This window comes from Salvelinus alpinus, chromosome 8 (assembly GCF_045679555.1).
Source record: "Salvelinus alpinus chromosome 8, SLU_Salpinus.1, whole genome shotgun sequence".
Classification (NCBI taxonomy): Eukaryota; Metazoa; Chordata; class Actinopteri; order Salmoniformes; family Salmonidae; genus Salvelinus; species Salvelinus alpinus.
In genome coordinates, this window is record NC_092093.1 from 25626219 (window position 1) to 25638232 (window position 12014).

Here is a 12014-nt window from a genome sequence, read left to right on the forward strand (position 1 = left end):
CAGCACTGGGGCTGGTGGGGGACTTGGGGGAGAGGATGAAAGGCAGCCGGGAGATGTCGAGGTGCTGGGCTGGGCTGAGGATGAGCGGGGGTGGTTTGTGGGGTCCAGTGGGACCAGCAGAGCTCAGAGTACCGGTCCGTTCCTGGGGCACCCACACCTCCTCAGTGGTGGCTGGGTCCCACTGGTACGGCGGTGGCCTCTTGACTGTCAGTCCAGACACATCTGCGCTCCCTAGTGCCAGATGCCTCAATGACTGACTTAGTGCTTCATCCTCTGTGAAGGCTGAGTTCACATAGTCAGCCCTGTCTCTGTTCCCACCTCCTCCTCCATTCCCAGAGCTATCTAGGCTCAGCAGGTTGTAGGAGGATTGAGAGACTAGGGGAGAAGCGCTGTTGGAGTGGACGATCACCGTGCTGTGAGGAGCTCCATTCCCCGGAGGAAAATCCTGTCTAATGATTGTACCTCCTGCGATTCCATTCGCAGTTCCACTGGGAGCACTGCTGGCTGCACTGCTAAGCCCACTGCTGTTACTACTGCACTGACTGCAGGTGTACAGGGCTTTGGGCACCCTCTGTTGGTAGGAAGCCGCCAGTGCAGCGTTTTGGGATTTGGCTTTAGGGGGCAGGGTCCTCTGAGGGTCCAGCATCTGGGAAACTTTGAGAGCGGCCTCTCGGCTGTTCCGCCTGAGTGTGGCATGAATCAGACTGCTGTCCAGCCTCTGTCCGGTGCTCCTCCCCCCTGTGGTGTTCTGATTGGCTGTGTCGGGGTAGGGGGGCGGATCTCCACTGGGTATGGAATAGCGGGGAACGGTGAGCCTGTTGAGGGTTGCCGAGGCGTAGGGCAGCTGGATCTTCTTCCCGTCTGTTGAGGAAGAAGAGGAGGTAACCCGGAGGGTGGCTGAGCTTCCCGGGACCTGGAGCGTGTAAATGTTCTGGTTGCAGACAAGCCGCGTTCGAGGCCGGCACACCTCTTCCACGTTACCCCTGCTGTCGAACGTAGTTATCCGCTCGTAGCCTAGCGGCGTTGGGTACTGTGCCGCCTGCTGGCCAGGAGGATACAGGGAGAACTCGCCCTTCTTCAGGCACAGGTCCATTGGCGGCGGTGTGCCGTTACTTCCCCCAGCCTGTCCAGAGGAGGCGTTGGCTGCTGCAGCAGAGGCGGAGGCTGCAGCAGCGGCCACCGTCCCAGGGTAGGGGGGCGGGGGGTTCATCTTGCTGAGCTCCAGAGGGGCGCTGAACACCACCGTGTCCCCCTCAGCCAGCTGGGGGGCAGAGCGGGTGGGTTTGATCTTCAGCAGGTGCTCATGTTCTACGCTGACCCTTCTCTCAGCCACCAGCCCCCCTGCAGGGTGGGGGACAGGGATCTGGAGCGCGCCCTGTTGGAGCTGGTGCACCGCTGCACCTGACACCTGAGAGGGGACAGGGATCTGGAGCTGTTGCTGCATCTGATGGTGCTGTTGTATCTGCTGCTGTTGCTGCATCTGATGGTGCTGCTGATGCTGTTGTTGTTGTTGCTGTTGCATATGCTGCTGTATCTGTTGCTGCTGTTGCTGCAGCTGCTGTGTGTGTTGCTGCTGCTGTAACTGCTGCTGGAGTTGTTGTTGATGCTGGAGCTGTTGTTGGTGTTGTTGTTGGATGTGCTGCTGCTGTTGCTGCATGTGCTGGATCTGCTGTTGAATGTGTTGCTGCTGCTGCTGGATCTGCTGCTGCTGCATCTGTTGGTGTTGCAGCATCTGCTGTTGCTGGATCTGCTGTTGATGTTGCTGTGCCAGTTGCTGTTGGTGATGTTGCTGCGCTAGTCGTTGTTGCTGTTGTTGTAGCTGTTGATGGTGGTGCTGTAGCTGCTGTTGTTGTTGATGCTGAATTTGTTGTTGCTGATGATGTTGCTGCAGTGGTTGTTGATGGCTCTGTGGATGGCTTTGTTGTTGTTGTTGGTGGTGATGAGAGGGAGGAGGCCCAACCAGAAGCCGGCTCATCTCCAGCCCTCCAAAGATGACCTGTCCAGGACTGGAGTACCTGCTGGGAACCGTGTACTGGGCGGTCAGGATGGTGTCCTGGCCCTGGTCAGGTGACCCCCCTGCCGCTGCAGAAGCCACGGAGGAGATGGCCGTGGGTTTGGATAGGACATCCAGCTGGACGTTCTGATTGGCTAGGAGGGACTGGACCAGGCCGATGCTCTGGGTGGGGGACATGGCCTGGGCGGGACTGTGGATGGGGGCAATGGGGATGTTGACAGTGCAGGGAGGGTTGTCGTCGGCCACACCCGAGGCCCCGGTGACAGGCAGGTCATCCTCATCCTCACTGAAGACGTTGGGGCTGAACACAGGCAGGTTGATGTAGTCCATAGAGATCTTACGCACCTCCGGCAGGTAGATGGTCATCTGTCTGGGCTGCAGGTGGAGCAGACTTGTCTTGTAGATCACTGAGAGAGAGAGATAAGTGGAGGGATAGAGAGAAAGCAATAGAAGGTAGTGGCAAAAGAAAGAGGGGAGAAGGTTGTTACATACATTGGAACTATAGTTAAAAATAATTTTAATTTCCCTCAGAAGTAACTGATTGGTAGTTACCTGCACCAAGATTGGTTGGCAAGAAGGTGGCAAGTCCCACAATCTTAAACTTTGTTCCCCAAATGTTGGATGTGACCTGAGCAAGGTAGTTATGCTGCAAAATACAAAACCCACATACAAATCAGTACTTCTTCAAATCCCTAAAACTGAAATGTATGATGATTGCCCTCGCTAGAAGCATGTGTTTCAGACATAAGGAAGTGGATGGCTGAAAACTTTCTACTTTTAAACTCGGACAAAACAGATATGCTTGTTCTAGGTCCCAAGAAACAAAGAGATCTTCTGTTAAATCTGACAATTAATCTTGATGGTTGTAAAGTCGTCTCAAATAAAACTGAAGGACCTCGGCGTTACTCTGGACCCTGATCTCTCTTTTGACGAACATATCAAGACTGTTTCAAGGATAGCTTTTTTCCATCTACGTAACATTGCAAAAATCAGAAACTTTGTTCAAAAATTATGCAGAAAAATGTATCCATGCTTTTGTTACTTCTAGGTTAGACTACTGCAATGCTCTACTTTCCGGCTACCCGGATAAAGCACTAAATAAACTTCAAACCTGACTAGAACCAAAAAATGTGATCATATTACTCCAGTGCTAGCCTCCCTACACTGGCTTCCTGTTAAGGCAAGGGCTGATTTCAAGGTTTTACTGTTAACCTACAAAGCGTTACATGGGCTTGCTCCTACCTATCTTTCCGAGTTGGTCCTGCCGTACATACCTACACGTACGCTACGGTCACAAGACGCAGGCCTCCTAATTGTCCCTAGAATCTCTAAGCAAACTGCTGGAGGCAGAGCTTTCTCCTATAGATCTCCATTTTTATGGAATGGTCTGCCTACCCATGTGAGAGACGCAGACTCGGTCTCAACCTTTAAGTCTTTATTGAAGACTCATCTCTTCAGTAGGTCCTATGATTGAGTGTAGTCTGGCCCAGGAGTGTGAAGGTGAACGGAAAGGCTCTGGAGCAACGAACCGCCCTTGCTGTCTCTGCCTGGCCGGTTCCCCTCTCTCCACTGGGATTCTCTGCCTCTAACCCTATTACAGGGGCTGAGTCACTGGCTTACTGGTGCTCTTTCATGCCGTCCCTAGAAGGGGTGCGTCACTTGAGTGGGTTGAGTTACTGACGTGATCTTCCTGTCTGGGTTGGCGCCCCCACTTGGGTTGTGCCATGGCGGAGGTCTTTGTGGGCTATACTCGGCCTTGTCTCAGGATGGTAAGTTGGTGGTTGAAGCTTTCCCTCTAGTGGTGTGGGGGCTGTGCCTTGGAAAAGTGGGTGGGGTTATATCCTTCCTATTTGGCCCTGTCCGGGGGTATCATCGGATGGGGCCACAGTGTCTCCTGACCCCTCCTGTCTCAGCCTCCAGTATTTATGCTGCATTAGTTTATGTGTCGGGGGGCTAGGGTCAGTTGGTTATATCTGGAGTACTTGTCCTGTCTTATCCGGTGTCCTGTGTGAATTTAAGTATGCTCTCTCTCTTTCTTTCTCTCTCTCGGAGTACCTGAGCTCTAGGACCATGCCTCAGGACGACCTGACATGATGACTCCTTGCTGTCCCCAGTCCACCTGTCCCCAGTCCACCTGGCCAACTGTTCTGCCTGCGGCTATGGAACCCTGACCTGTTCACCGGACGTGCTACCTGTCCCAGACCTGCTGTTTTCAACTCTCTAGAGACCGCAGGAGCGGTAGAGATACTCTTAATGATCGGCTATGAAAAGCCAACTGACATTTACTCCTGAGGTGCTGCACCCTCGACAACTACTGTGATTATTATTATTATTATTTGACCATGCTGGTCATTTATGAACATTTGAACATCTTGGCCATGTTCTGTTATAATCTCCACCCGGCACAGCCAGAAGAGGACTGGCCACCCCTCATAGCCTGGTTCCTCTCTAGGTTTCTTCCTAGGTTTTGGCCTTTCTAGGGAGTTTTTCCTAGTCACCGTGCTTCTACACCTGCATTGCTTGCTGTTTGGGGTTTTAGGCTGGGTTTCTGTACAGCACTTTGCGATATCAGCTGATGTACGAAGGGCTATATAAATACATTTGATTTTGATTTGATTTGATAGGACACAAAGGAAATCAGAATGCGGTCCATTACCTGTGTGATGTCATCTAAGGGGAACTCTCTGCGGGTGAGACTTGGGGACCCAATGGACGGCTTCCGGATGGGTAACCGTGGCGACCGCGAGATCTCCTGGGTAGCGCGGGACAGTTTGGGGGACTTCCTGGGGTCAATATTGATCCTGTTGGTAAAGGGACAGACTAAGTCTCTACAGAGAAGGTAGCACATGAAAGAGAAAGGTTTAGGGATGCAGTGAAACAAACAAAACAGTGCATAACATTCAAGCAGCATTAGTAGACAAAAATGCAGTGGCTTAGTCAGTACTTTACAGGTCCAAACAGAACATGTGGGTTTCCTTGTGAACTCCAAATAATAGAATCGTCCCAAAATGGTGAGTAAAACAAAGAATCTAAATCAAACACATGCTTGTAATTCATTAATGGATGCAGTATAAAGGCTGTTTATTACCTGGGAAGTTTGGGAGACTTGCTGCCTCTGGATATCTTTGGGGATTTCTTGCCGACCCAGTCGTCACTCAGCTCTATATCACTGGAGTCTGAACAGTTACAGCTGTCTATCATCGACGAGATCAGACTGTTCCCATACACCTCATCTGGAAGGAGAGAGGGAAACAGGGGATGGAGAGAAAGAAAGATGGGTGGAGGGTAATACAATGAAGTTGATGTGATGGGGAAATGATGGGTGTCTGTCTACTGCTCTATGAATAATATCATGAGGGTGATCATTCGTTAAGTGTCACTGACTCAAGAGGCACTACAGTATATTTCTGCATATGGGGAATTAAGTCAAACTGACATTGATAGGTATCCAACCTAACCACTGTGACTTTACCAACGTTTATTTCCTTTATCACAACAAATACATATCCCCAGTGTTAACAGCAGGGGGCACACTTCCTTCACTTCTTCTTTGACATGCAAGAACAAACTGACATTAAATCATATCCAATTTCAGACGCACACTCACTAACACAAACTTTTAAACTTATTTAGTCCCCCAAACTATTGTTTCCAAGTAACTTCTCTCATTCATATGGAGCCCCCGAACCGCAACGGCTCCAGTTTAGGTCAAGATCATTTATTTTATCAGCATTTAAGAGTGAATGGGCTGCATACATTTCATGGCTGGATTCATTTATCACAGGAGAGGGCAGTGGAGAGGGAGGGTAGGGAGGTGATTTATGGTAGATACCAGAGGCCATTAAGCAGTTAACATGGGCCCAGTCTGCTCTGTACTGTGGCTGGCTGGCTGGCTGTGGGACTATTAACACTGAGAACACTCAATGCCAACCAACACTGTCTGAAACTTCTTCACCACAAGTTAGTCCTACATGTTATATGAACAGAAAAGTACCGGAGGAGCAGGGAAGGAGACTCTGGCTAGGCAGCAGACTTTGACAAATTATATTTGAGTAACTAACAGTTATTAACAAGAAGATACTGACTTCACACTTTCAAGTAAAAAGCAGTCATACGAGAAGCTGAACCAGCTCCCAAAGCAACAGCATCGTCTAGAAGTAATCGTTAGAACAGTCATAATGGAGCAGGATTTCAATGTGATATTTTCAAAACAAACACCATCAACACTTTCCTCACACAGTATCTCCAGTATAACCTCACCTGCTTTGCCGTCCGTCTTGGGGTCCATGATCACGAACTCGGGACGGAGCTTGCTGATGCGTCGGCCCTTGAGAATGGGCACCAAGCCGCCCAGGTACTCCAGGTAGAGGGTGTAGCAGGGCCCGCCCACCTCAGGGTTGTCCTCCGTCCGCTTCATGGTGCAGTGCAGCCGCTCGTTCCCCGCCGTCGGGTAACTCACAAAGTCACGCATATTGTTGGGGTCTGGAATGGGGGGCTAGAGGTGGAGAGGGCAAGAGAGAGAGAAAGGATGAATGGATGAGGAGCATTCTGGCACAAAGCGGCGACTCCTGGTGCTGACTCAAGTCAAGTAGCAATTTTATCCCTTGCTAAACTCTTTTTCAACCCTCTATCTTACCCTGGAATTATGACCCTGAATGACTGTTTGTATTGAATGTCAGTCTGTATAAACTGCCAGGTGGGTAAACCAGAACCCTCAACCTCCCCATTTCATAGAGTAGCACATCCTCACCCTCCCAGACACATATCCATACTGTATGTGACATCCCCTAAACCATGTACCTTGATGGTGGGTGTGAAGGCTGTGGTGACGTAAGAACAGAGACGAGAGGGCATGGTGAGCTTTGCCACGTCCTTCTCCTCCCGGAGCGCCCCGGCGATGCCCTGCTGGCACAGCAGCTGCAGGCTGGCCACCCGGTGCTCCACCCGCACCACGTAGAGTACCGGACCACAAGCCAAGAACAGACGAGAGTCCCGGTGACCCCAGCACAGCGTGGTGATGGGACGCTGGGGAGAACGGGGATGGTGATTATTCTATGGAACTCATAGCATATGATGTGACTTCTCAATAGTATGTTTACCAATGTAAGGTGTTGTGTGTGTGTGTGTGTGTGTGGTACTGAAGATGTGTTGTGGATGCTGGAGTGTGTGTGTGTGTCATCTGTGCCGCAGGAGCTGGTCTAAGTGTGTGTGTGTGTGTTATTACTTGTGCAGGCGTGTCCAGTGTGTAGATGTGCTCCCCGCAGACGTTGTAGAACTTGACGATGGCGTTTCTGGTGGGAGGTAGACAGGAGGAGTCGGGGGGCAAGATAGCTCTCTCCATCCCAGCCACGGCCAGGAGATCCCCCTGAGAACACCATTGGACTACCACATCTACCACACACAGAGAAGAGGAGAATACATAAAGAGTTTACACACACAAACCACTTACCCTTAAGAACACCACTGACCAATGTGGGTGATATAGGCCTAGACAGCAGAAGATAGTGAGAATCCATCCCCCCCCCCCCCCCCAGGTGCCTAAATCCAAACAAAATTGAGCTCAGGTGCATCCCGCTTCCATTGATCATCCTTGAGAAGTTTATATAACTTGATTGGAGTCCACCTGTGGTAAATTCAATTGATTGGACATGATTTGGAAAGGCACACACCTATCTACAGTTGAAGTCGGAGGTTTACATACACCTTGGCCAAATACATTTAAACTCAGTTTTTCACAATTGCTGACATTTAATCCAAGTAAAAATTCCCTGTCTTAGGTCAGTTAGGATCACCACTTTATTTTAAGAATGTGAAATGTCAGAATAATAGTAGAGAGAATGATTTATTTCAGCTTTTATTTCTTTCATCACATTCCCAGTGGGTCAGAAGTTTACATACACTTAATTAGTATTTGGTAGCATTGCCTTTAAATTGTTTAACTTAGGTCAAATGTGTCGAGGTAGCCTTCAACAGGCTTCCCACAATAAGTTGGGTGAATTTTGGCCCATTCCTCCTGACAGAGCTGGTGTAACTGAGTCAGGTTTGTAGGCCTCCTTGCTCGCACACACTTTTTTAGTTCTGCCCACAAATGTTCTATCGGATTGAGGTAAGGGCTTTGTGATGGCCACTCCAATACCTTGACTTTGTTGTCCTTAAGCCATTTTGCCAACTTTGGAAGTATGCTTGGCGTCATTGTCCATTTGGAAGACCCATTTGCGACCAAGCTTTAACTTCCTGACTGATGTCTTGAGATGTTGCTTCAATATATCCACATAATTGTCCTTCCACATGATGCCATCTATTTTGTGAAGTGCAATAGTCCCTCCTGCAGTAAAGCACCCCCACAACATGATGCTGCCACCCCCGTGCTTCACGGTCAGGGTAGTGTTCTTCAGCTTGCAAGCCTCCCCCTTTTTCCTCCAAACATAACGAAGGTCATTATGGCCAAACAAATATATTTCATCAGACTAGAGGACATTTCTCCAAAAAGTACGATCTTTGTCCCCATGTGCAGTTGCAAACCGTAGTCTGGCTTTTTTTGGAGCAGTGGCTTCTTCCTTGCTGAGTGGCATTTCAGGTTATGTCGATATAGGACTCATTTTACTGTGGATATAGATACTTTTGTACCTGTTTCCTCCAGCATCTTCAGGTCCTTTGCTGTTGTTCTGGGATTGATTTGCACTTTTCGCAGCAAAGTACATTCATCTCTAGGAGACAGAATGCGTCTCCTTCCTGAGCGGTATGACGGCTACGTGGTCCCATGGTGTTTATACTTGCGTACTATTGTTTGTACAGATGAACGTGGTACTTTCAGGCATTTGGAAATTGCTCCCAAGGATGAAGCAGACTTGTAGAGGTCCACCATTTTTTTTCTGAGGTCTTGGCTGATTTGTTTTGATTTTCCCATGATGTCAAGCAAAGAGGCACTGCATTTGAAGGTAGGCCTTGAAATACATCCACAGGTACACCTCCAATTCACTCAAATTATGTCAATTAGCCTATCAGAAGCTTCTAAAGCCATGACATCATTTTCTGGAATTTTCCAAGCTGTTTAAAGGCACATTCAACTTAGTGTATGTAAACTTCTAATTCACTGTATCACAATTCCAGTGAGTCATAAGGGAAATAATCTGTCTGTAAACTATTATTGGAAAAATGACTTGTGTCATGCACAAAGTAGATGTCCTAACCGACTTGCCAAAACTATAGTTTGTTAAGAAGAAATTTGTGGAGTGGTTGAAAAACAAGTTAATGACTCCAACCTAAGCTTCCGAATTCACAGTTGACAGTGCATGTCAGAGCAAAAACCAAGCCATGAGGTATAAGGAATTGTCAGTAGAGCTCCAAGACTGTGTTGAGTTACAGATTTGGGGAAGGGTACCAACAAATTTCTGGAGCATTGAAGGTCCCCAAGAACACAGTGGCCTCCATCATTCTTAAATAGAAGAAGTTTGGAACCACCAAGACTCTTCCTAGAACTGGCCAAACTGAGCAATCGGGGGAGAAGTGCCTTCGTCAGGGAGGTGACCAAGAACCTTAGGGTCACTCTGACAGAGCTCCAGAGTTTCTTTGTGGAGATTGGAGAACCTTCCAGAAGGACTACCATCTCTGCAGCACTCCACCAATCAGGCATTTAATGTAGAGTGGCTAGACAGAAGCCACTCCTCAGTAAAAGCCATGACAGCCCGCTTGGAGTTTGCAAAAGGCACCTAAAGCACTCTCAGACCATGAGAAAAAAGATTCTCTGGTCTGATGAAACCAAGATTGAACTCTTTGGCCTGAATGCCTAGAGTCACGTCTGGAAGAATCCTGGCACCATCCCTATGGTGAAGCATGGTGGTGGCAGCATTGTGGGGATGTTTTTCAGCGGCAGGGACTGGGAGACAAGTCAGGATCGAGGGAAAGATGAACGGAGCAAAGTACAGAGAGATCCTTGATGAAAACCTGCTCTAGAGCGTTCAGGACCTCAGACTGGGGACAAGGCTCACCTTCCAAAAGGACAACGACCCTCAGCACATAGCTAAGACAACGCAGGAGTGGTTTCGGGACAAGTCTCTGAATGTCCTTGAGTGGCCCAGCCAGAGCCCGGACTTGAATCCGATCGAACATCTCTGGAGACCTGAAAATAGCTGTGCAGCGACGCTCCCCATCCAATCTGACAGAGCTTGAGCGGATCTGCAGAAAAGAATGGAGAAACTCTCCAAATACAGGTGTGCCAAGCGAGAAGACTCGAGGCTGGAATCGCTGCCAAAGGTGCTTCAACAAAAGTACTGAGTAAATGGTCTGAATACTTTTGTAAATTTGATATTTCATTTATTTATTGCAAAACTGTCTAAAAACCTGTTTTCGCTTTGTCATTATGGGGTATTGTGTGTAGATTGATGAGGGAAAAAAATATTTAATAAATTTAACGTAACAAAATGTGGAAAAATGTGGAAAAAGTCAAGGGGTCTGAACACTTTCCGAATGCACTGTACATGTCCAAAAAAAACATTGGATTGGTGTAAACATGGGCGAGTTTCCTTCCACCATATTTTTTTGCACCAGACTCAGCACAGTCACATTGAGATTGACTTTATAATTTAAAGGGCCAATCAGCAGTTGAAACAAAGTATCATCCTCGCCACTGCTTCGGTAAAAAGCTGAGGGATGGGGCTGGAGAAATGTAACCACTTAAAATTCATAGACAGAGCTATGGATGCAAGGACTGACCATCCATGATATCAAAATTATAGTTTTAACCATGTTTTGAGGCGTGGGAGTTTACATTTACTTTGTTTACAAACATTGTAGTAAAACAAGCTTATATTTGGGGTTCTGATGAGGAACAACAGCCGAAACTACACTCGAGACATAAATTATAGCCTTCAAGAATCAATGGATGTAGCAACTGCTGACTGCCTCTTTAAACCTAACCTATGACCTGACCCATCATCACCTTATGTATTGCTGCCCCTCAGATAACAACCCCCACCCCCAGATAACAACCCCCCCTGAAAATACAAAATAAACTATACAACACAAATAGCTCCTAGCCTGGTCCTGGCTCCTAGCATGCTTTCTAACCCTAACAATAAAACTAAAACTTAATAATAGAAAAAATAAAATAGAAAAACTTTTATACAACTGAAACTAAATACAAACTAGCAAATCAGGTCTGAAAACAAACTGAAAAATCTAAAAACGAATAGAAAATATATATTTTTAAATCTATAATAACCTTGATACAAACACACATACCTTTTAGGCCAGTGTGGATTAGAGTGGGAGAGAGGTCATCATAGTTGTTCATCAGGCTGATGTCTCCAGAGGTGAAGCTGACTGTCAGCAGATGCTTCAAACGTTGGACTGTAGAGACAAAGACCACAACAAGAACAGGTCAGAGAGAGGGATACCACAACACAACCACAGAAACAAAGAGACCCAAACATAACCAGATAAAGACAGAGGGGGAGGTCAACAGAGTGATACAAAACCAGGTCAACCACGATCCTATTCTGATTCTATTTCAGAGAAACTGACAATCCGACTAAGACAAATTGCTCTTTCTTATATTTTCTGTAATTCAGACCAAATGCAAGCATTCCCTGTATTATACGTTGATAGCTTCTTAGCAACCAAGTCGGAGGATGGTGTGATCAATATGCATTTCCAGTGGGCCATAAAATTGATTGAGAGTGAGGGACACCGTGTGTGTGTGTGTGTGTGTGTAATAAGGGAGGGGTAGTGGGACACAAGGACATTTCTGCATCTTTGGCAGCTGCTCCTAGTGATTAATCTTGGGGTAGTGATCTCTACTGTGTCCTATTCAAAAGCACAAAGACACCCATGCATCTCACCTTACTACCATCCATCCACTCTCTCAGGGCTATAAATAACACACCTTCATAAAACACAGCCACCGCTGCTTTGTACACCATGTAAATCTTGGGTGCCTCAAAGGGACTAAGGACAACTATCGTGACTGTTCTGTATTAGTCCATGGTTTATGTGAACATAC

The 12014-nt window shown here is 47.6% G+C and overlaps 1 protein-coding gene across 1 annotated transcript in view; it reads right to left on the reverse strand.

Annotated features, from left to right (window-relative positions):
- Positions 1–12014, reverse strand: part of tulp4a (TUB like protein 4a) — a 59742-nt gene that overhangs the window by 5823 nt on the left and 41905 nt on the right. Inside the window, 8 exon segments of the mRNA XM_071413114.1 lie at positions 1–2421; positions 2567–2660; positions 4671–4815; positions 5103–5247; positions 6275–6509; positions 6815–7039; positions 7239–7405; positions 11255–11362. Of these exon segments, the coding sequence (XP_071269215.1) occupies positions 1–2421; positions 2567–2660; positions 4671–4815; positions 5103–5247; positions 6275–6509; positions 6815–7039; positions 7239–7405; positions 11255–11362 (3540 nt within the window).